Source organism: Colletotrichum lupini, chromosome 4 (genome assembly GCF_023278565.1).
Source record: "Colletotrichum lupini chromosome 4, complete sequence".
Taxonomy (NCBI): domain Eukaryota; kingdom Fungi; phylum Ascomycota; class Sordariomycetes; order Glomerellales; family Glomerellaceae; genus Colletotrichum; species Colletotrichum lupini.
This window is the reverse complement of record NC_064677.1, coordinates 1,091,546-1,114,871: the sequence shown is the minus strand read 5'-3', so window position 1 is coordinate 1,114,871 and position 23,326 is coordinate 1,091,546. Positions and strand designations below refer to the sequence as shown.

At 48.4% G+C, this 23,326-nt stretch overlaps 8 protein-coding genes across 8 annotated transcripts; 3 read left to right on the top strand and 5 right to left on the bottom strand.

Moving 5' to 3' along the window:
* Window positions 1-238: 238 nt before the first annotated feature.
* On the bottom strand, window positions 239-1,861 carry CLUP02_07442 (amidohydrolase; the record flags this gene model as incomplete). Its single annotated transcript, XM_049286437.1, has 3 exons — window positions 239-999; window positions 1,057-1,109; window positions 1,161-1,861. 3 exons carry the CDS (start codon window positions 1,859-1,861, stop codon window positions 239-241), a joined length of 1,515 nt encoding a protein of 504 aa, XP_049143580.1.
* Window positions 1,862-5,367: 3,506 nt separating this feature from the next.
* Window positions 5,368-9,661, bottom strand: CLUP02_07441 (uncharacterized protein; the record flags this gene model as incomplete). The annotated part of the gene is made up of 6 exons (XM_049286436.1): window positions 5,368-7,770; window positions 7,917-8,035; window positions 8,355-8,403; window positions 8,718-9,103; window positions 9,160-9,337; window positions 9,569-9,661. 6 exons carry the CDS (start codon window positions 9,659-9,661, stop codon window positions 5,368-5,370), a joined length of 3,228 nt encoding a protein of 1,075 aa, XP_049143579.1.
* Window positions 9,662-9,712: 51 nt separating this feature from the next.
* CLUP02_07440 (uncharacterized protein) lies at window positions 9,713-10,420 on the top strand (the record flags this gene model as incomplete). Its single annotated transcript, XM_049286435.1, has 4 exons — window positions 9,713-9,897; window positions 9,978-10,177; window positions 10,256-10,356; window positions 10,403-10,420. The coding sequence occupies 4 exons, from the start codon at window positions 9,713-9,715 to the stop codon at window positions 10,418-10,420; spliced, it is 504 nt and encodes a 167-aa protein (XP_049143578.1).
* A 912-nt stretch (window positions 10,421-11,332) lies between these two features.
* CLUP02_07439 (Rieske domain-containing protein) lies at window positions 11,333-13,083 on the top strand (the record flags this gene model as incomplete). The annotated part of the gene is made up of 5 exons (XM_049286434.1): window positions 11,333-11,430; window positions 11,509-12,330; window positions 12,400-12,625; window positions 12,689-12,888; window positions 13,011-13,083. The coding sequence occupies 5 exons, from the start codon at window positions 11,333-11,335 to the stop codon at window positions 13,081-13,083; spliced, it is 1,419 nt and encodes a 472-aa protein (XP_049143577.1).
* A 961-nt stretch (window positions 13,084-14,044) lies between these two features.
* On the top strand, window positions 14,045-15,261 carry CLUP02_07438 (2OG-Fe(II)oxygenase superfamily protein; the record flags this gene model as incomplete). Its single annotated transcript, XM_049286433.1, has 3 exons — window positions 14,045-14,081; window positions 14,158-14,825; window positions 14,908-15,261. The coding sequence occupies 3 exons, from the start codon at window positions 14,045-14,047 to the stop codon at window positions 15,259-15,261; spliced, it is 1,059 nt and encodes a 352-aa protein (XP_049143576.1).
* A 143-nt stretch (window positions 15,262-15,404) lies between these two features.
* CLUP02_07437 (acyltransferase) lies at window positions 15,405-17,045 on the bottom strand (the record flags this gene model as incomplete). The annotated part of the gene is made up of 2 exons (XM_049286432.1): window positions 15,405-16,532; window positions 16,659-17,045. The coding sequence occupies 2 exons, from the start codon at window positions 17,043-17,045 to the stop codon at window positions 15,405-15,407; spliced, it is 1,515 nt and encodes a 504-aa protein (XP_049143575.1).
* A 419-nt stretch (window positions 17,046-17,464) lies between these two features.
* Window positions 17,465-18,073, bottom strand: CLUP02_07436 (uncharacterized protein; the record flags this gene model as incomplete). The annotated part of the gene is made up of 4 exons (XM_049286431.1): window positions 17,465-17,490; window positions 17,588-17,721; window positions 17,784-17,862; window positions 17,941-18,073. The coding sequence occupies 4 exons, from the start codon at window positions 18,071-18,073 to the stop codon at window positions 17,465-17,467; spliced, it is 372 nt and encodes a 123-aa protein (XP_049143574.1).
* Window positions 18,074-18,193: 120 nt separating this feature from the next.
* On the bottom strand, window positions 18,194-23,230 carry CLUP02_07435 (cytochrome P450; the record flags this gene model as incomplete). Its single annotated transcript, XM_049286430.1, has 12 exons — window positions 18,194-19,102; window positions 19,152-19,415; window positions 19,450-19,683; window positions 19,935-20,055; window positions 20,087-21,643; window positions 21,728-21,814; window positions 21,856-21,939; window positions 22,044-22,091; window positions 22,150-22,840; window positions 22,927-23,018; window positions 23,073-23,104; window positions 23,156-23,230. 12 exons carry the CDS (start codon window positions 23,228-23,230, stop codon window positions 18,194-18,196), a joined length of 4,194 nt encoding a protein of 1,397 aa, XP_049143573.1.
* Between the last annotated feature and the right edge of the window lie 96 nt (window positions 23,231-23,326).

Genomic DNA, 23,326 nt, shown 5'->3' with positions numbered 1-23,326 from the left:
TAAGTAAACTATGTATTGTACATGTAAGTTTGAAACTTCAGGAGGCGAGTTGAACGGTATAGCGAAGAGTTTATTCATCTTGTCTATTATCATCAAATACACTCAAGCTTTATGAAGCGTTTTTTCGTAACTCGCAAATACTACATTAATATCATTGGCTTTATTAAGGTACGCCCTCAAACCTTTGGAGCACAGGCTTGGCATATGTGCTTTCAGCCTGTTACCGCGGCACCGGTATTCAAACAAACGTGGTACCGTATCCACTTTCACCTCCGGGCAGAACATCGACCGATAGAGGAGCTTCATAGGGAGCTTCCGAGCTGCTAAACTCTCCCTCGAGAGCTGAGAATGGGATATCCCTCCAAGTCTGCTGGATCTTCCTTGCGCTGTCCAGGAACCGCGTCTTGACGTCCTCATAGTCAGGCACCACTAGCTTATGGTCTTTCTTGACAAATTTGCCGTCCACCAGGACGTGCTCGACATCGGCGACGCTAGCGTGTAGAATTACAGCAGCGACAGGGTCAACCCAGCCGAGGAGGGCGGGACTCTCGCCATTCCAGACAACCACGTCGGCTTTGGCGCCTTCGGTTATGACGCCCAGATCCGGGCGGCGAAGAGCAAGTCCCCCGTTCCTTGTAGCGAGGAGAAAGGCTTGATTGACAGTCATCGGCGTGCTGGTAGGTACGCGCCAGTTTGCGAGGACTTGCTGATAGAGTAGGCGGCGGGTGCTCTGAAGCCATAGGCGGGCTTGCGTAAGGATATCGGTTGAGAAAGTGAAGTGAGTGTCAACACCGAGGGAGCCTTGATCTTGGATCAGGTGGCTGTGAGGATGTGTGTGACCGTAATGCATCTCCGATTCTGGCGTGATTGAGATATACTGGTTGGTGGAGCGGAGGAGTGATGCGCCCTTGTAGGTCAGGAATGACGCGTGCGAAAAGACGACCGGAATGCTGGTATTGAGTGCTCCGATAGCATGGACATCCTCTGGACTGTTGGTGTCTATGAAGTGGTCAATATGAGAGCTATACTATTGTGTGGTTAGGGCCAAAAACTTACTTCCCCAAGGGCCCTGCAGACTATGCGTTGTAATCACTGAGACGTTGAACTCTCTGCCACCTGTTAGAATGACTTTCACTGTCAACTTGTGTTAAACGACGTACTTAGCAAGATCGACAACTGCAGTAATATCCGCGAGAACACCGTCGGTCCCAAAAAAGTCGCACGCCACTCCCAAGGTGGTAGGAGTACCGTCAAACTCGGCTTTGGTCGCTATGCTTCTAAAGTTTTCCAGCTGCTCCGAGATGGTAAAGTTAGTGACGTTGTGAAAGGCGTACGACCAGAAGACTCTCGCGCCGCTGTCAATGCTGCCCTTCAACCCTGCCTCCGAAGTTTCATCAGACCAAGTGTGATGGGCGTGATCAAGCGTCGTCGTGACACCGGCATTGAGGGCCTCGTAGAGACCCGCGAGCTGGCCAATGTAGACATCGTCGGCACTCAAGAGGCCAGCGGCAGCGTACTCGCCGTAGCGCGTGAAGTACTCCGCGAGCGAAGTATTCGAGGCGATGGTCCTGAAAGCTGTTTGCCAACCGTGGCGGTGGGTGTCAACGAAGCCCGGTGTGATGATCTTGTTCGTGACATCGATGACTTCCGTGTCGTTGGATGATTGCGGCAAGGGCTGATCTGAAGTGTAGATGGAAGTGATGCGGTCGTCCGTGATGAGAAGAGAGCCGTTGCGGATGACGTTCAGTGAATTGCTTGACTCGTCGAAGCCAATAATCGTACCACCACGAAGAAGTACTGAAGACGCATCCGCGAGGGCGACGAACGCGGCGACGGCCGCTGCTAGGCTGATGGAAGGCATTTCTCAAGGTGTTAACCAGTCGAGCGAGCTTGAGCCTGTTCGGCCACCTCCAGGAACTCCTCCACGACAGCGCAGACGCGGGTTTTAAAGTAAGTACAAGTCATATCGCGTTTATCTCGCTATCTCACGCCCACCATCATCGCAATTGAAGAGTTGAGCAAGAAAAGCCAAAACCAGGGAAAAGTCCGACTTGGCATTCTGAGAGGTGGAATCCATTGTGGACTTTTTGCTTTAAAGGAACGGGAAGCCGCGAAACTATGGGACTTTCGGATTAGTCTTCTCGTAGGTTCGGCCCACGATCATGGACTTCCGTAATGCCGTGCGCCCCTCCACTCAACCTAATGACGGCCGACTTTGGCTCGCGTGACGTGCTGAAGAATAGCTGACAATGCCGTCATGGAGTCTGAAAATCTGGAGACTAGAGGGGAACCACTTATGCGTGGATCGCGCGCCCATGCTTTCCCAGCGGACGCTACTTCGACTGGGAATTGTGGATATATCTCAATTTCTAGCGTCGTGTTTCGGAGAGGTCGGAAGTTGTCATCGTGAAAGCCCCTTCCTTGACGGCTGCTTGGCTTAGGCTAGAATGAAGGTATCTTAGATGACCCCCACAGCCGTCAGTGCTGACACAAAGACTCCTTATTTTTAAGCTTCTCGTTTTCGTCCGGATAATTAAACTGAATGTTCAACCGACGGGTTGACGACGGGATTTAGCCAGTAACTAATGGAACCGGACCCGCTTCGGCAGTTCGTGGGCTCCACTCCGGACCCCGGGTCGGGGCCTTTGCGAACGGGTCACTCCAGACTTAACCTTCACAATACCGGAACAGGGGCAAATTAATCTGGTTACTCGTTGGGCGGCTTATTTGCACGTAACTACGTTTTCTGCGCCTCCAAGGCCTCCTGAAGTGATTCAGATTTGGACTGCCCTCTACCGAAGGTCTAGGAGAGAAGCATGTGATTGCCAGCCGTGTCAAAACAGCGTAGTTCATAACAATCTTCTATCCCCAGTTCTAGTTAACATAGAGTCACAAGTTTCTTTTCACATGCTCGTGTCCCTCTGTTTCTCTAGTTATAGCAGAGCGGGCAAGAAGTGGGTTTTGAGTCATGGTGGAGCCCAATAAGTCAAACCACCCACTTTTGGCCCACCCCCCCTTTTAGCCCACCCCAATTTCCTTCCCAGCCACCGATTAAAAACCCTATCTACGATTTTTAATTTAACATAACAATTATAAAAATCGTCTAAATACATTTTTTTTTATATACTTATTAATCTATAGCTAATAGTATTATATACTAAAAATAAGGTTTAATAAGCTCTTAATACTATTAAAAACGGTCTCTCCCTTAGGAGAGCCTCGATTATATTCGGGGTTCTTAAGTTAATACTTCGGAATTATAAAAAAAGCTACTAAACGAGGGTAATAATATTTATAAACCTCTAAAGGCTTTTTTTATAATAAGAAAACTAATTAGCTTAATAAGTTCGAATTTAGTATACCCTAAGTATCGTATTAACTTATTAATAAGTTAAGAAATTCGCTAAGTAAGTTCTAATATCTTAGGGGGATACTAAACTATTTAAAAAAAGATAAATTAACGCTTTTTTTTAAAAAGAATCTATTAATAAGGGTCTAGAAAAATCGTTTAATAAATTCGTAACGTATTAATAAAGCTACTACTAATATAATTAAATTATAATTTAGATTACTTAATATACTAGAGATTAGCGCTATTAAATAGGCTAATAAGTATAATATAAATAAGATTAATATAATAAAAAGTAAGGGAGCTAATATGCTAGTCTTAGGTATAGTAGAGGCTATAGTAATATAAAAAAAAGAGCCTAATTCGTATACCTAAATAATAATTATTAAGTATATTTCTATTAATAATAGATTTATTAAACTACTAGTTATTTATAAAAGAAAAACAGTATAATAGTAATAGTTTCTATTTTAACTTAACCCTTATAATAATTAAAAGTTTATAATAATAAATAATAGCTAAATAACTAACGAGACTACCCTCTATTAATTAAAAAAAGTATTCTTATTATAAACTAAGACCCCCTTTATTAAGGGGCTTAGTAAGCTAAACTAGCCTCGATTATTAGTACTAAATAGCTATAGGAGTTATACGATAATAGAATTTATATAAGAATATTATAAAAATAACGTCTACTTATTATTCTTATTACTATATACCTCCTATATCCTCTAGCCGTTAAATATAACTATTTTTAGTCTTATTAAATCCTATTATAAAAAGGAGCTTAGTAAAAAGGATATAGTAAATAATTCTATTATTATTAGAAAGCGGTATTTTTTAAGCTATTACTAGCTTACTTATTTAGTTAGTTTAACGTTATTAAATATACGAAGTAAGTAAAAAGTAACTAGACTATAGCTACTTAATATAGCTAAGCTACTTCTTAATTTAATAATCCTATTTATATAAGTTATATTATTTAAAAGGAGTATAGAAGCTAGGTAGATAATTAATAATATTAGAAAACTACTTAATTAGGTATTAGTAACCTCTATTATTAACTAATTAACTCTTAAAAAAGCTAGCGAGCTTAGCGACTACTTAAAGCTATTTATAGAGCTTAGTCTAAATAATACTACTTAACGATTATTATTTAAAAAAATAAAAAAGGTATTTAGTAAGTAAGCCTACTACTTAGCTATATCTTAGTACTAAATTCGATTTCTAAAAGCAAGGGTTAAGTATATAAAGCCTAGGAAAAAAAAGAGTATATTAATAAACCTAAATACTAAGTTTGCGAGTATTTAGGACGTATAGAGGGCTTAAAAGGACTTTAGTAACCGTTTAGTTAATCCTAATTAACTCGTAGGGGTTAAGTTACTTAGTAAGAATAATAATTATATTATTATAGTAATAGAAGGTAGTTAAATAATTAACTATAGTTAATGTCGATGTTTTAAGACCATGTTATTAGGGTAGGCCAAAAGGGGGGGTGGGCCAAAAGTGGGTGGTTTGACTTACCCAAGGGTTCGGCCAGAGGACATACGGATTTTCGGAATTATGCGGACATACCGCTTCTTAAACATCCAGATCTCACCGATCGTTCGTAATACTAAAAGCATTGGACACTCGTATTTTCTGGCATGATTTATGGAGATTCCTTCAAAGTCGTCCGAGGAATCAAAGTCGCGAGGCCGAGCCAGCTAAGGCGCCATCTTGCTTGCAAGTCATCCAGTCATGACGGAGTAGGAATACTACTTGCACATCGACATTGATAGAGAAATCTATCTGATTTCTTTGTAGATTTCACTTAAGGATAGACAGTTTCAAATCTAGTTGATCTCAGTGAGAAAATCGCAATGTAACCAATTCTCGCGAATGTACTCTTTAGAAGTTCAGGCACAAGAGCATAGCAAAAGTCCAAGTTAGGTCGCCTCTACATGCCTACGGTATGATTCCGACGATCATGGCTATTCAACAGCACGAATACGGGTGCATTATCTCCCCTTCAGCTATCAATCCCCGTCGACACGAAATAGTGCCAACGACATAGCATCGGCCAAAACGGCGCGGCCCGGACGCTGACTCACGCTAAGCAATCTTCCCAACGGTATTTCACCACCCATAGATGGTGAGCGTGGCCGTGAAAATGACATACCATCTAGCTCATTGGGCACAGCTAGTGTCCGCTCCGAGGGGCCTGGTGATATGCCTCCTCGATTGGCGTTGCTTCTCCGTAATGTCGACTCTGAGCGGCTTGGTGCAGCGTTATCAGGCGTTGGCGATAGGAACTGTGTCGACGGCGAAACGGCTCTAGGCGGATGCAGGGCAGCACCACGCGGGGCCTCAAATCGTGATGTAGACTGTGGCCGTCCTCGATCTCCACGGGAGGGAGGACGCTTTTGCGAGTCTCGGCCGACCTCGTCTCTCAATAGCCCCCAGATACCCTGAAGCCATCTTTGCTTCTCTTCTGGCTTCATAGACCGGAGAGGGAGAACCTCGGCACCGCCCATTTCTCGTGTTGGCCACGGGAAGCTGACTGCCATCTCCCTAAGCGTTGCAGAGTCCATCTGTCGTAGTACTATCCGAAGTTGAGGCTCGACGTTAGCCACGGGGCCAAAGGCCCAGTCGCCTCTCTGTTCAAGTCGTTCCGCAATCTGAGCCATTGCACCCACAAGCCATTCGATTGCAACGTTGTCCGGGACCGTATTTGCCTTGCTGAGTAGCCAGCCCAAGGTCTCTGGTGTACCGGACTGATTAAGTATCGGGATACTGCGCTTGTCATGCTCGCGGTCCTGCAACTTCATGATGAAGTCATTGTACTGATTCATAGCGGTAAGAGGCAACCCAACGAATTTGCCCCCATTGAGCGCATGGACAATTTCGTCTCCTAGAGCGATGCCTGACTTAACACCACTATTGAGGCCGCGGCCTGGCCAAAAGTGAACTGTCATAGCAGCATCTCCTGCCACTGCAACGAGGGCATGTGGCCGATTGATCGCCCCCGAGTCACAAGGCGGCAGATACTGGATGCCTTCTCGTACAGCCTGGACAACAATTGGAATCCGGACGACATTGATGACCTCGCTTTCTTTGAAGCCGAAGAGCTTGAGGCCGTCAGAAATTGACCTCCATAATGAACTCTCCCTGTCTTCTGAAGGTGCAAAGACCTGGTTCTCTGTGAAGCCTTTCGGTATAGTCCCATCGGGGTTTCGGAGGCAGCCAGGATATCCAAAGGTGACTGGCTGGCCATCCTTGGCGAGCATCTTGTGCCACTCTGCCTCTGTGAGTTGCATGTTGAGGTATCCACGTCCATCGTAGTCACTAGCGTTCAGGAGATACCGAGTCTGACCCAGAGTCAAGAAGACGTTCAGGGGTTGCGACCATGGCAGACCGGCCGGCCGATCAAAAGCGAGGCCCAAGGCATAACTTCGCCCACGTTCATTTTCATATCCGTGGAAATACGATTTGCGGACCCACGATGCAGCTCCGTCGGCTCCCAGAAGAACATGGAAGTCGCCAATCTTCACCATATCTTCATGCGTCACATCTTCCGCGTGGAGGTGAATGAGATCCTGAAATTCGGCGGCGTGACATCTCCGGAGAAGACGATCCTCGACTTTGCGAATCTGAATATTGGCTGAGCCCGGCCAGACTCGTTCTGGACGACCTTCAAACAATGCCTGCTGAGTTGCTTTACTCATCAACGTCGTGACCGACTCTTGTAGCGTGACAACCTGATCACGACGCCTGGCTGTCGAGGGGTAGTCGATATAAGGTCCCCTCGGCCCATCTTTGACGACCCACCGCCTTTCGTAGACGTGAACCTGAATTTTCCCAGCACCCTTCTCGGCGAGAGATATTGCTGATGCTAGCGCTGTTGGCCCACCGCCTACAATAGCAATCTCGAGACGACCGGAGGGATATTTGTAGACGATACCATCTGGTGGTGGAGGCTCAATGCTTCTTGCCATCGTTGGATCGAAGTAAAAATCCATAATAAGCTTCGTTTTGTCCGAAAATATGAACTCTGGGACCCTGGCTTTCAAGAGCATAAACCGTATGCATTGCAGAAGAGGCGTCGCCGCAAAGCTATCGTGGCGATTTCCAAAGATCCTCATCTGCACTGCAAGAGCTAGCGCCGGTATCGTCCGATTTTCGTGGTTCATGACGATTGATTGCAGCTCTTGGCTCGTAAATGGATCAGGATTCATCTTCGCAAACCGCATGAGGAAGATTCTGGCTCGTTCCAGCTCCGTTCGATTATCGCCGAACCCATCGCTGCCCCACGCCTCTTCGTAAAGTTTTGGAAAGATGATTTCTTCGTGGGAATACACCCTCACTTGGCTTGAGCTCCGTGGGCGGAAGCCCGCGGGAGACAAGCCTCCGGGCATGGTCGCAAGTTCAAAGGCGAGTACCTAGGACAGGAATATTTGTGGCAGATTTGTGAGACACCTTTCGGGAATATTTCGAAGAACGGACGGATCGAAGGGATCAAATACTTAAGGATCTGACAGAAGGCCCTTTCGAATAGGCTACTCTGGGCGCGGATAATAGGCTGCACCTGGAAATTTTGGCACGAGCCATTATGGCCATCCTGATTACAGAATGGTGTGGCTACAGGCATTGGATAAGTGTATCGACGAAGGATTCCGCCTAGAACCAATTGAAAATAAACGCGAACTAAAATGTGAGTCAGATTTAAGGGCCAAGTCTTATTTAAAGAACGGTTTCTAGCAGTACGGGTGTACCGCAGCGAATATAGGGAACTGGCCCGAACTGGGAATTTTGCCAACCAATATCTCAGAAAATAAAAAGGTCTGAGAGAAAGCCTTATCCAAGATAGGCTATGGATCTATGATCTGTGGACCACCAATCTTCACGACTAGCTGCCTCTTCTCTATAGACCAAGAAACTTCGATTAGCCCAACCCACTGGATGGGGCATCTTAGCGCGTTTAGTCTGGGGGCCGGACTCCAGCCACACATCACGTCGGTCTCACGAGGACGCGAGATCAAGAAGTCACACGTCGAAATGTAATCAACGGTGTTCTGTCATCACGATGCACGAGCTATAATGAATGTGTGTCCTGGGAGGCCGTAATGCCTGAACCGCCTGTGTATGGGATGATTGCAGGAAGAGTCCAAATTGTATGTACTTTATTATGCGATTAAAACCTATTTTAAAAGCATTGACTCTGCAAAGGACATCGCTACTAATGTGAGTCAAATCCCTGCTTTTGCTCCCGTAAATCGGTTTTCGTACATAAGGTATTGACAAGATCAATCCACTGATCATGGATATCAAAGACAGCAACTGTACCTTCTCCAAGTTTAATTTACCCTCTGTGCAGCCAGTTCTCAACCTTGTGTTGCGGGCTCATTTTCTTCTTATGGGAATGCTTATGCCTGTTGTCATAAATTGTCTTCGCTTCTCCGGTTCTGGGATCCGGAACCATAACCTTGACATTGTTCTTGGTGTCCACGTCGATGATGGCGGGTATCAAAACACTGGAGCTCGCGGCTGGAAATGACTCTTCGTCGCTTGCATCGTGGGAAAAGTCAGATCCTGCTGTCGGCCGGTCTTCCCGCGGTGCTGAGTTGGACGGATAACGGAACGTGTATGTGAATGCAGTTGCTGGATTCGGGCTTGTCTTGATGGGTTGCTGATAGTAGGACATCCGTGGCAATGGTTGCATGTAGTTATAACTCCGATACGTTGGCGAGCGCGAAAAGTCCCACTCAATATCTCCTACCACATTGTCAGAAATAAGCGACATGATTTGGTGAAAGAGACTCAAAACAAACCTGTGGCGCTCATTCGGCTTCTGTAGTAGAATCCCCTGCCCTCAGCATCGCGGACCCATGACGACCAAGGGCCAGGAGTTGGGGCCGCATAGTATTCTTCATAGGCTGCTCCTACATTGGATGTATCTGCTGGCGACTCTCGAGTCGGACTATTCTTCCGAGAGCTTTTGGTGGCATGCTTTCGATGCGTCATGTTGTCGTCTAAAACTGGTCGATCTGATGGTGAAATACCTTACGCAAGGCTCTTAGGCGGTTTCTTCGCGGAAAGGAAGGCCTCGTCAAGAGGGGAACGGGTTCTTATAATAACCAAATATCAAACGCCCCCGAAATCATCCGGTCCTTGATGACTCAAGAGCACAACAGCGCCCCTACATGAGAGTCACAATGCGAAATGGAATAAAAAGCCGACTTGGCCAACGTGGAGGGTCAGATCAGGCAAGGCAACCTTGGGCTGGAACCGGGCAGTGAAACCACGCGTCTGGCTCGATCTGGTCTCGTCCATTGGCGAATCAACGCGCAAGGCAGTCAGATCTCAACAATTTAGGCATTGTTAATGGTTGAGCCACACTTTTTGCCAAATCAAAGGCGCTCTCAAGCCCAGCCGTCCAAGCAAAGCCGCTGCACCGCCTGCATCATGACATATGACAACCTTTACAACAACTCGTGGCTCGATTCAGCGGTGGCTCACGAGACCGAGCTGCAGCCTGCTTCAGGCTTTCTTGAGATGTCATATGACAGGTCAGCGCGAGCTCCTGTCAGCGCTTTCGTCCGCATTGCTTACATATGAGGAGAGTTGGTGCCACAGCGAATCACATTAGCTTGACGTATTGGACGCGGGCGAACCATCGAGGCTGGCGGCCCAATTCGAAAGCCATTCTGCCTGATGCCACAAAACGGCTTCTGTCGCAGAATTTGGCTAAGTTGAACCTGTGGGAGGCAGCCTGTGATACCAATTTCAAACTTATGGAATTCCAATGCGGGTCGGGCATTTCAGGCTGCGCCGCCCGCATCCGACTTTGTGCACGTGTTCATAGACTGAAGGATAGTAGATTCCAGTTTTTCAGGGAGACCGACTGACTTCTTCATCCAATCAAAGACCTCTTTCCGAAGTTTGAAGTGGCAAGAATGCAGAGACTGTGCTCCAAGTCTAGTGGTGCTATTCTTCGGTCTTTTGGGCAAAGAGCCGGGGACATTTTGGTGACAATGATCTTACTTAAGTAGATGCGTCAAATTCTGATGATAGTTGATTGCTGGAGCTTGACATGGATGTTGTCGTAAAGTCACTATAGGGGTATTAACGTATATAAAGAGAACGGTTATTTATTAAAAATAAGAAATAAGTATAAAGCTTATTTTAATATAAAGGGTACGAGCGAAGTAGGCCTTAGTAATTATATAACCGAGGTTACGTAACGTGCGGTAAGGCTATAGATAGTTAAAGCTATTACGACAGATGTCTTATACTTTAAGCAAGTCCTTATATTAGATCGGCCTTTACCTAAGTATAATCCATAGAGTCGCGTACTAAAATCATTGTATATAGCCTACTACGGTTCTGTGTCATGTGGTAAATACTTCGAGAAGCACTATAGGACTTAGATGGGTCGTCTAAACGTAGGCACTTGCATGTAGTTACTCCCGTATATCACATGTTTCCACGACTGGGATTCAAAAGAAATGTTTGCTGGTCTTTGTAGTGGGGTAGCAGTAGTAGTCTCAGACTGAGGAAATGGTAAAGCCTCAATCTAGCCATAATTCAGGTCGACACTTGGTCTTGCGCACTTCGAATCGCCGCCATCTTCGCTTAGACGCGGCTTCTCCTTTCCCAGGCTCGTGTCAGCGACCAATATGATCTTTTTGTTATTTATCATATGTGTCAACTCACCATTTTCAACTGAAAAAGGTAAAATTACTCTATCACTATCTGCCACTTTGTCGATACCCCGCGCGTTTGGGTGGCCATCGCAATTGAATTCCGGCGCCCGACCTGCTCCGACTTGCCTTTATCGGATCTATAGGCCCCCTTATCAACATCCGGATGCTTGTGTCCGGCCCCCTCAGCCTAATAGCCACCAACCCCACCCCCATTCTCAATAGCATTATCAAGCAACTCACCAAAGCATCTTCCCCACCTCTGATACATACGGATTAGACTAATTCTTGGCCTAAAGTCATGCCTCCGAATTGCGGTCTTAAAGTAGCAGAGGTCATCAAACATGAAGACGCGAGGGGAGACAGGATTGGAGATGCAGTACCCATAGTTTTCAGACTGTGATCCCAATCAAAGACTTCGTTGCAACAGTTGTTTGCGTCTTCTATAACAAGTACCCACAATTCACTGCATCTCAGCCTCAACGACATGTTGCGTTTCCTTGGATTCTCTTCGGCAAGTAACGACGCCAAGCCAGAGCCTTCACGAAGTCTTCCAGCTTCGTGGTACAGGTCTCCAGAACTGCATCAGCTCGAGAGAAGAGCAATTATATCAAGAAAGTGGATCCTGGTGACACATTCGCTACGCTTCAAACAAGCGGGCGAGTTTGTCTCCTTCGTCTACGCCGACTTCCCTTTCTTCCTCGTCCAAGACCGCGATGGCAATATCAACGGCTTTCACAATGTGTGCCGCCACCGAGCATATCCTGTCGTCGAGAAGAAGTCTGGCAAGGCGAGCATACTAAGCTGCAAGTACCACGGCTGGTCATACGGGTTCAAGGGCAATCTTGCCAAAGCGCCGAGATTCGATACGGTAACCGGCTTCGACAAGAGCCAAAATGGCCTTCTCCCAATCCACGTTCGCGTGGATCCCGCTGGCTTCATTTGGGTGAACCTCCAAGCAGGCGAACCAGACGTCAAGTGGGAAGACGAGTTTGGCGGTGTTTACCAGAAGCCGCGTATGCAAAACTTTGACTTTGCAGGAGGCTACAATTATGACCACGTCTGGGATATGGAGCTGGAGGCCAACTGGAAGGCCGTCATTGAGAATTACAACGAGTGCTACCATTGCCCAACATCACACCCCTTGATTGCGGGAGTGTCGGACTTGACGAAATATCAAGTAAAGCCAAGTGGAGGTTGCTTGGAGCACGAGATCATCAACAAGAAGGCTCAAGATGAGGAAGACGAGTTTCGACGCTCGATCACCTTTTTTTACCCCTCAACTTCAGTGACGATCACGTAAGTGACCTTATAACGAGTGTCAAGATTCAGAAGTCACAAAAGGGCAGAAACTGACGAAACCTGTAGTCAGAACTTTTTCTACATCCAGCGAATGATTCCAATCAGCGCAACCAAAACCCGAATCGAGAACGAGGTGTATCGCTCTCACGATTCCACCGATGCCGAGTTCGCCGCCATCAATGCGTTCTACAAGCAGGTGCTAGAGGAAGACCGAGAGTTGTGCATTGGCGCACAGGAAAACCTCAGTGCTGGCGTCTTCATTAGCGGCGAGCTTCATCCAGAAAAAGAGAGGGTACGGCAAGGAACTCTTGATACCATCCCAGCACTACAGTCCAATGCTGACACATTCGCTCAGGGCCCGATTCATTTTCAAAACACGGTTCGAGAGGAGGTGATGAAGCACCGGCAAAGGGAGTTGGAGCAAGGAGGCCGAGAAATCTGGCCAGCCACGCCCAACCTACTCGGCCAGACGGGCACAGGGAAACTGAATGAAGACGAGGCTTTCTGCTCGGAACTCGAGAAAGCCAACTGTGGTGGCCGAGAGGAACTAGCCTGGTGAGCCATACGCTCTGTTGGTGCATGTGATGATCAATATCGGCACGGCCTGGCTGTACGGAATACGATGTATGATGGCATATGGAACTTTCAGCGTTGGTTTAGCCTCGTGACTTTCCTAGCATCTGGGTTTCTACCCTTTCAAACGAAATTGCAATCCAGTTCTCTACGACAGCATTCCTTTCCTCTGTCTAGGTTGGTGACTTGTTTGTGATGTAGCGCCGATGACTGAGCTACGGCGGCGAGAGCATTGGTGTGTGCGTAGGTCAGTCAGGTCTTGTTGCTGCTTCTAGAAAAATACTGTAAACCCTGATCCCTCTCAAAATTGACTGGGACTTAGTCTCCAGCTTGCCAGCTTGGTTGCAGATTCGTATGGGATTCTGGCCTGAAGTCCAGTCGCCACATGACTCTAGAAAGACTATCACCAAAAGTGGGGTTCCAAGCATGCACAGCATCGAAAATTGCGGTTACGATTCGCTGAACTTTACAGCCCTCACCGAACTCCCAATCCATCTTTAGTGCGACGTAGTTGCAAGCCCGGGTTGCATGGCGATCAACATGCTTCTACTATGACCTCTGATCCTGCAAAGGAACTCTTCGCATGAGTATGCATATGCAGGAGAATTTGTTGGGCCCTCGGAGGAGCTATCTTGGAGTAGATCTTATCTATGCGTAGCATGAGGGGAAAGTGGGTTTTCCGGAGGGGGAGAAATGGAGGCCGAGAACGGAACACCATCCGCGGCGAGTAATCTTCCTTAGTGTGACCAACGCTTATCAGTGAGTAAGGTGGTATCAATTTCGAGCTGTCGAACTTACTCTCGGGCGATGCCGTGAGATGGTGCGACCACACCAGATGCTATCATTGCACCCCACTCTTCAAGTGTCCAGTCTGGGCGAGCACGAGGAGCCGAGACGCGAAGGGAGAGGGGTGGGTGACCTTAAAGCTCACATGAATTGAGTGAGCAGGGTTCCAGGCATCTCATGAAGCAACTTCAACTATATCAGCAAAGATCTATTACGACAAGATTGAGTGATGTTCTAACGACATATGACACCGGCACCCATAAGCTTGCGATCAGCCAACATCATAGCATCAGATCCAGGTATTTTCAAAGACGATACCATCTTCCGTCTAGAAATACTCCAATAAGGCAACATGGCAGCGCTCGAAATTCCAATCATTGACTTCTCTGGTGAGTCTGCAAAGAACCTCGTGCTGCAGCAGCCGAAAAAAGTTAGCTTGGTCTTAACAGTGATATCCACCCTTAGGTTTCTACTCTGAAGACCCTCTTCAGAAACAAAAGGTCGTAGACCAAGTGCGTGACAGCTGCCTGTACAATGGCTTCTTCCAGATAGTTGGCCACTCCGTGCCTCTGGTGCAGCAGAAGGCTGCCATGAGCGGTGCCAAGAAGTTCTTTGCTATGCCTCTCGAAGAAAAGCAAAAGGTCGCTAAGGAGAACACGACATGGAACCGCGGCTACGAGATGTTGAGATCACAGATCCTTGAGGAGGGAACTCAACCAGAACTCAAGGAAGGCTTCTACATTGGTGCCGAGATCCCTGAGGACCACCCTTACTTCATCAACAAGAAGCTCAACAGTGGACCAAACCAGTGGCCCGAGGGTCTGGGTAGCGACTTGCAGAGCTTCAGGGATTCCTCAATGGAGTACTACTCTTCGGCTCTCAAACTTGCTTCGGATCTCATGCGGGTCATTGCACTATCATTGGACCTGGAGGAGACCTACTTTTCCAAGTTCATGGATGGAGCTGTAGCGACAATGAGACTTCTGCACTACCCGTCTCAACCCAAGGATGCGGACGAGAAGTTGACTCGCGGAATCGGTGCCCACACTGACTTCGGAGCCATTACCATGCTGCTTCAGGATGAGGTCGACGGCCTGCAGGTATGGGACAAGAAGAACGAGACATGGATCGACGTAAGTGGAACCCCCACTCCCTACTGCAGAGCACCGCTCTTAATCACTTCATATTTCAATAATGCTAATCAGCCACTCTTAGGTCCCACCAACGGAAGGTGCCTTTGTTGTAAACTTGGGCAATCTCATGGCAAGATGGACCAACGAGTTGTACAAGAGCAACATTCACAGGGTCATCAACAAGTCTGGCCAGGAGCGCTACTCAATCCCCGTTTTCGTTTCTGGCAACCCAGACTACCTGGTTGAATGCATCCCCACTTGCAAGTCAGCGACGCAGCCAGCCAAATTTGGACCGGTCACGGTTGAGCAAGCAGTCTCTGCTTCGTATGCAGAGTCGTATGGAAGGGCACAACTGTACAAACAGGGTCTGGAGCAAGCCACGGCTAACAAGGTAAAGGCTCAGGAAGCTCAACCAGCGCAAATCGCTGTTGCATGAAGCGTCACTATTAGAGGAGCATGTAAACAAATTTTCAAAAGCATGTAGCAAAGTGTGATTTAAAGAAATTTGAGATAAGGATCATTGATGGCAATGCTGAGATTTCACAAAGAAAACATTATGTCCAGTCCTGTTCCCCAAGTCTACGATACACCAAGTCTCTTGGCTAGCCAATGTGAAAAGGTCACGGATTTCTGATCAACAAGCCGCCAGTGAAGATCCCCGAGCACTATGATCGACAGCATGGCGATAACGAAAAGCGTGCTCCACGAAACGATCAAGCTGTACCCGGCTGCCAACATCTTGAGCTTCAGACCATAACTGAGGAAATTCTTACCGCAGCCCCAATGCACCAAGTAGAAACTGAAACTAACTTCTCCCAGGTACAGTACCGGCTTCGTATTGAGAACACGCTGTAAGACAGGCAGGTTCTCCAATACTAGTACCAGAGCTACGGCACATGTGCCTTGGAAGAATGGATGCACACCGAAGCCAAACGTGTTGAAGCCAGCAAACCACGAATAAATAGGGGCTTGGGTAGCGTCGCCATGCATCGGCCAGCAGCCCAAGAAGATAATGGGCACAAGCAGCAGCCATGATGTGACGGTGACGGCCGTACGAACCATTTTTGGTAAGTCTGGCAGCTTCGCCCGGAAAAGTCGGAAATCGGCGATGAACATTCCCGCGATAAACAGACAGTTCGTTGCTCTCTGAAGGTTGAAGGAGTAGATGAGAAGTAGGACAGTGGCTGGCAATCGCACCATAGGTGACATTCTAATGAAAGCCATACAAGCCAGGAACACAAGCAGCGATCCTTGGTACTCGGCTGCCAGAGTCCAGCCCTGGGGCATGACAGTATTGGCCGAGCCGGAGGTGATGATGGTTATCAACGTGGTCCAGACGTAGTATACATGGCTCCAGAAGCCATCGGCAACAGGCCCCATAGGTTCGGTGCTGTTGAGGGCATAAAATGCACTGAAGGGAACCAAAGCGGTAGAGACCGCGATGATAGGTATAGTCGGGAGGAAGAGTCGGAACGGACGCCGGAAGATGCTAGATGGAAAAGAGCTGATGGGGTTTGGGCCTTGTCCGCCTGGCGCGCTTTGGGCTGCGTAAGACTTGCTCAAGGGCCCATACGTGAGAGCAAAGCCGCTGATGACGAAGAAAACCGATACCATGAAGACTCCGCTATGTATGAGGCGGATGAACGGGAGCTGGACCACGTAGACACTTTCTTCGCTATCGCCCCATGCGCGGTGAATGAGCGGATACTGCGTGATATCATGGTCAGTCAAATTGATTCAAAGCAAAGCTTCAAACTGTTCAGATAGTAGATGAATGCAGACGCTTGGATCTGAACAAATGTCGTTGGGCGGGAAGAGTTCTTCATCACTTACATCTCCATCTATCGTGTGTTGAAGGGCCACGATAAGTGACGCGATGCCGCGAAGACCATTAAGATAGGATGTTTTGTTCGGAGCTGGGATTATCGAGTTCTCCGTGGCGTGGCCAAAAATGCGAGCGATGTAAGATGGCACCAGTACCCAGAAGAAGGCCTTTGGACTCATAGGGCGCCAGCTGGTCGAAAGTCTTGAAAAGGGCGATGACCTCCCTGATGATTCTGCCATCGGCAGGTCTGTCGATGAGCCCGCTTCATTGCCTTGAAGCAAGCCGTAATGCGATTCCCCAGCCCGGACTCCGGAAAACCAATCCCGTACCCTTTCAAGCGGTTGCTTGAGCATTGGATGGGCCGCCTCCGGATCCTCAAGCTTCATGTTCTCCATCTTCGCGATGTGGAAGATATGTCAACGAAAGTAGAGACTAATGGACCTTTTTGCGGACAAGTTCTTGATTGTGTCCAAGGTACTGTTGAGTCGAGGGGAAAATACTGAGAATTAAAGACCCGAAAGGTGATAATAAGACTCGAAAGCGAGGCTTAAAGTATAAAGGTCACAAGAGTTTCCCAACTTAGACACGGGGCGCAGGGTGCACTTTCTGCATGCCACAATGTTTCACTTGAGGCTTCTCCAAATGCCAGGGAGTTTTACTGCCCTGCGCCACTTGTCTGAGTTGGAAAACTGTCGAGGGCCTCACACTCAAAGTTTCTCAGCCGTTATACCTTTTTAGGTCATTCTTTCGTATATTCTTGGAGCTTTATCGTCGCTCAAGGGAGAAGCCAATTTGGTCCGGTCCTCAGCCCCAATTACTGGGGAATGCCCTCATTGAGACCTGACCTGATCAATTGGAAATGCATCTAATAAGGATACACGCTTGTCAACTGTCGCATTCTCTGGATATTCTCAACATGTTCAGTCGGAATGCATACTTTCCTTGGGCATGCCAAGACGGCGACTTTCCGAGTGTGAGAAATGTGCGAACCCGGTTAGTGAGACCACACCCGCGAGCCCCACGAACACCATGTACCCGGTCAACTTTCCTACGACGGCAAATACAGACTTCCTGTCGTCTATCATTGGCTGATTGGGTTACACCGAAGTCGCGACAAAGCTACCGACGGTCACACCAAACGTGGTGAATTTCCTAGTGTTGTTGTCGCGTCGTACACGGTACAGTCCTTGTCGGAGCGGAGAATGCAGAAGTCTTAAATGTCTTTCATGCGTCTGAGTGGATTGACTGCCATTGATGCGGAAGCAGACATCTTTTCTCGCGTTCTTCTACTGATTTCGTTTGACAGCTTCACAGATGGAAGGGATATCCCTTCATGTTTTGGGTTGAGTTCGTGTCTGGTGCGTTCTGAGCGCAACGACAGCAACCCGTGTGGAACTCTCATACAGCAATGGCCGGCGTTCATGTGTGATTCCAGGGAAATCGTATTCCGAGGACAATGGAAGCTTCCCAAATATTTTAGGAGTCTATCAGAAACTGGAAACAGATTGCGCCTATTTATACTTGAACTCGGCCAGTGCACACATCAGTGGTCAATCTTGATAGCAATTTTGGAGAAGTGCTTCTTCTCCTTCAATCGCGCATAAGCAGCCTTTGCCTCCGCGAGCTCAAAAATCTTGTCATCGATAACCGGCTTGACGTTCTTCTCCTCGATAAACTGGATCATATCTTGGAATTGTGCCCGACTTCCCAAGATCACACCCCTGACAATGCACGGGCGCATGAGAGCAGCCAGCATGGGCACAGCCTCGGCTTTGCCTCCGACCAAGCCTGCAGAGACAACCACACCATTTGTCTTCACCGCGGTGAGCGATTGAGACAGTGATTCGTTGCCGGCAACATCGACAACAATGTCGAAGCCAGCCTGATTTGGAGTGAAGTTCCTCGTCTTGACACCCCAGTCCTCGGGGTTGTCTCGATAGCTAATAGTGTAGCTTGCGCCGAGTGCCTTCAGCCTCTCCTCCTTTTCTGCGGATGATGTCGTGGCGACGACGGTAGCTCCAGCAGCTACCGCCAATTGAAGCGCGGCAATGCTCACACCACCTGTTCCTTGAACAAGCACCCATGTACCGGATCGAGGCTCTCTACCTTTGAGGCCGAAGAGTGCGTTCCAGGCGGTGAGGCCGCTGCAAGTCAAAGTTGCAGCTTCCGGCCAACCAAGAGATGTAGGGACATGAAGAAGCCCGCTTTCTGTGAATCTGCCTTCTGATTGTAGAGTTCCGTCAATAGTCTGGCCAAGACCCTCCACAATGTCTTGGTAAACCGGCAACTCATAATCCCCGCAACGCTCGGCTTGTTTGGGAGCTAGGTGAGTGACGACATGGTCACCGGTCTTAAAGGCTGTTACGGCACTGCCAATCGCCTTGACAATGCCGGCACCATCAGAACCAGGCACGACGTGTTGTCGAATAACGCCGGCGATAGCTGCCGTACCCTATATGACTGTCAGAACATGGATGTCCGCAATGCTGAGATTCGCTTACTGTTGTGTCTGCGATTGCGAGTTCGCGATAGTTCAAGCTAGCACCGTGTAGCTCCACCAGAACCTCGTGAGCTGCCAACTTATCGGCCTGCGGCACGTTCTCCTCGTACTTGAGGCTTTTCTCAAAGCCTCTCTGGCCAGTCAAGATCCACCTGCGATTCATGGAGGGCTGGGGCTTTGATAGTAGTGAATAGGGAAGATACGGCTTCCGAGCTGTGACTCCTGCTTTCCTGGGCGGAAGATGTGTATGGATGCGAGATCTTTGCTGTACAAGTAGTGACAGTTAGTGAGTTCCTCACTGGCCCGTCATCTTGGCCCTGAGCGGTTTTAACGGTTTTGCTAGCTGTGGGGGCCAACACAGAGGAGATCCAGCTATTGCATAGTTGCGGCCTCATGGTCCCATATTCGCCCACTTTTTCGTCCGGGTTTTGTCCGGGTTTCGTCCGCTTTGGTCCGTATGTCCGTGTCGAAACGTAAAACTGGGGCCGTGAAGCCGGTCCCGCGACTCGGGCGACTCGGGCCAACCCAAACGACTGGCGTTGAAATATTAGCCGGTATGGTCAAAGCATCCTTAGCATCCTACGTCTACATAGGATATTTGACGCAGAGCGTCACTGACTTAAAGTCGAAATTTCGCGGTCAATTGCCCCGGTCTAATTTCCGTCCGAAAGTTCGGTCAAGGGGTTTGCGGCGGATCAGCAGGACGCCTTGCGTTGGTTGTGAACAAGTATGTGGCTGTATAGTTCATCTCCCGAACCTACTTCAAAGCCTTTCGATTCCACACCAGCTTGGATGTGAATACAAACTCGATTAGCCTTTGGCCCCGCTCGCCTTCATAACATAGCTTGACAATGAGAGGTGACGGACTGTCTCCGAGGCCGATACCAAGATATTCCGAATTCGTCCTAATGACGTTTTGTTACAAGTCCACACTACGATGATTCCCATATCAGCTCAATAGCATGCCCAGGAACTTTTGAGTTGAACCATTCGTCAACAATAATCCCATCCTTCATCAGCCCTGTTGTTCTAGCCCCATCCAGCACCCCAGATATACCTAGTGCCCTGACTGCCCAGAAGAGCTCACTTGAAGCAAGGTTCCGAGCAATACACTGCCGCGGTCCAAGTCCAAATGGGATGGCATCGCGTAGCATTTCCTCGCTAGGCTCAAGCCATCGTTCTGGCTGAAATTCATGCGGATTAGGGAAGACAGCATCGTTGAAATGCAGGCTAAATGGTGCGCATCCAATCCAGGTTCCGCCCGGGAACTCAAAAGTTACCGTTTCCCCAGAAGGCATCTTACTTGCGAATGTGAATCCGCTGGGCGGCACAACGCGTGGAAGACGAGTCGGATTTGCCATTGACATTCGAAGACCCTCGCGCACCACGCCGCGTAAGTAGGGAAGAGTTTGCGGGTCGGCTTGCGATACCTCTGGCAATGCGAGCTCGTCTTTGAGCTTCTGATAGATTGAGGGCGACTGTGCCAAATGCCAGCAAATAGCACCAAAATTCATGCCAGTGCTGTCTGTGCCGGCAAACATCAAATCCATACACTGAACAGCAGCTTCTTCTTCGCTGATGCCAGCTCGCAGTAAACGAGCCTGGTACGTTTGGTCTTTCTCCAGGTCGGCCTCGGCGACGACCTGATCGCAGAACTTTGTTACGAGTTCCATCGACTGGTCGACCTTCTGATCCGGGAACAACTTCGGGAGAGCCCACTCGAGGGCGTGAAAGATCCAACTAGGAAGCAAGAAGAATCTTCCAACTGCGACAAAGGTGTCCACGAACTCGCTGGCAGAGAGGCTGCTTGAGTCCCTGGTGCTTCTGCTTGCCTCCAGCTCCGCAATACCTCCGTATGTCTTGCCTAGGAGGTATTCCGTCACTGCATCAAGAGCTAGACATCTGCCCATATTGAGCATGTTGACAGGTTTGCCAGAAGCTGCTGCATTTTCGATATGCGCCATCAACCTATCGACGCAGGATCTCAGTATCTGGTCGCCTTCCTTTCGGATAGAGGCCGGGCTGAACATGCTGACAACAGCCTTTGATCTAAGGGCCCGGTGTGCAGGATCTAGCGCCGAAAATATTGTCGGGTGACCGTCAAAGTCGAAATTGCTATAGCATGTTGTTTTCAGGAACCCGCCTTTCTCGGAGTAGATCGGTGCAAGAGCCGCGCCGTCGCTAATGTCAACGTCGTTGGGGCCGATTCGTACGACTGGACCATAGAATCGATGCAGAGCTTCGATCGAGGTCGTCTCATCCCCTATATATGAATGGTACCACAGCCATAATGGAGAGATTGTTGCTTTCCGTGGTCCCGGAACTTTGCGTAGTGGGTGGAGGAAGATGTTGAAGAAGAAATAGATAGAAAGCGTAGCCAACGGAGCAACGAGTAAGATTTTGAGCGATTCTTCGGCGGCAATGGCCAACAGGTTGGCGAAAAGGCCCATTGCGATCAAGTCTAGGAACCCGAATATTAATGACAAGCGGCGGCTTGAAAAGGGTTGAGAGATGATGATGGCAATTCTTTGTAAACTAAGTACGGTGATTCGTTGCATTGATGAGTCAGACACAGACGTCATGAAAGTTGAAGAGACAATATGCAGGTCAACGGCACGTGACGCTACTAGAGATAAGCATGCAGCTGTAGTGATAGTGATGGAACTGCATTACAGACGTCTCAAAGAGGCAATAAACGTCCAAACAGTACATCTGCGCCCAATTCGGTATCGTCGATGACTTCGTTATGATTTCGCATATTGTTCACGTGCAAGGTTGTAACTGAATGACTCAATTGTCATGGCACTGCTTACTGGGCAATGTAAATCACCCGAACTCGTAGAAAGAGGAACTTGTCTTTAGGTTCAAATTAAGCTGAGAAAAGTCTATCTACCACTTGGTCACGCCACCATCAACCAAGATATCGCTTCCCTGGCAGTATCTTTCCGAGTGTTAGCAACTTCAGTTGTAGATGAGTGTTCATCAAAGGTTCAACTTACTTGCTGGCATCGCTCGCTAAGAAAACACAGGCACCCTTGATATCGTCAGGCTCCGCTACCCTGCCGTTCATAATCTCGTCCTTCCACCCCTCAAGTAGATCAGGAAAGGGAGCCGTCATTTCTGTTCGCACATAGCCAGGTGAGATGGAGTTGACCCGGATCCCGTACTTGTTCAGCTCGGCAGCAATTGGAGCGACCATCGCTCGTACTGCTCCCTTTGTACCGCAATACGCAGTGGATCGTTGGGAGCGAATGGCCATGTACGATGCGATACTTGCAACAAAGATTATGCTTCCGCACTTAGTGCCGTTGGCAATCATTGCCTTCGCGGCCATCTTTGCTGAAAAGTAGAGGCCCTTGCAGTTGACCCCATACAGCCTGTCAAAGTCTGCCTCTTCAGTATCCAGAAACTCAACGTTCTTGTTCACACCGGCGCAAGCGACGAAGATGTCGAGCTTGCCATCAAAGTCGGCTGCCACAGCGGCAAAGGCCTTTTCCAAGCTGGAGATCGATGTTACATCGACGACATATGCTTTTGCTTTCACCCCGTTTGTAGAAGACAGTTCCTCAAAGGCAGATGGCTCCGGGTCTATCAGATCAAAAATGGCAACGTCTGCCCCAGCCTCGGCGAGACCTTGGGCGAATGCCAAGCCACAACCTCGGCCACCGCCAGTGACTACAGCAACCCGGCCTTTAAGCGAAAACTTGATTCATCAATATTAACTAGCTCGAGATGGTACTGAGTTTTTGACATACCTTGGACATTTCAATACTAACGGATGGCTTTACGGCTCATGCAAGTTTCAATCAGCAAAGAAGATTGGGGGTTTGTAAGGATTCCAGTAATGTTCCCAAAGTCGGAATAGGGCCTCGGTGTGCGTGAGATGAGATCGCGTATCGATATTGACAACTAAACTTGCAACGAGCTTGGAACGTTCATGGCTTCAGTGCCTTTCTGGTGACACTATCAGCGAATTACTTAAGATGGCGGTTGTTCCCGTTCCACAACTATCACTGCACTGTTAGTTTGCCGAGTGTTCACCCCGATCGCAAATTCAACCCCCATTCTAGCGCCTAGCATCGGTGCAGGTACGTAAACGCTTGCAAGGGGTTGCCGCCGAACCCCATCCTACGCTTCAAATGTCGCTGCATTGTAACAACGCCAATCTTCACTCTC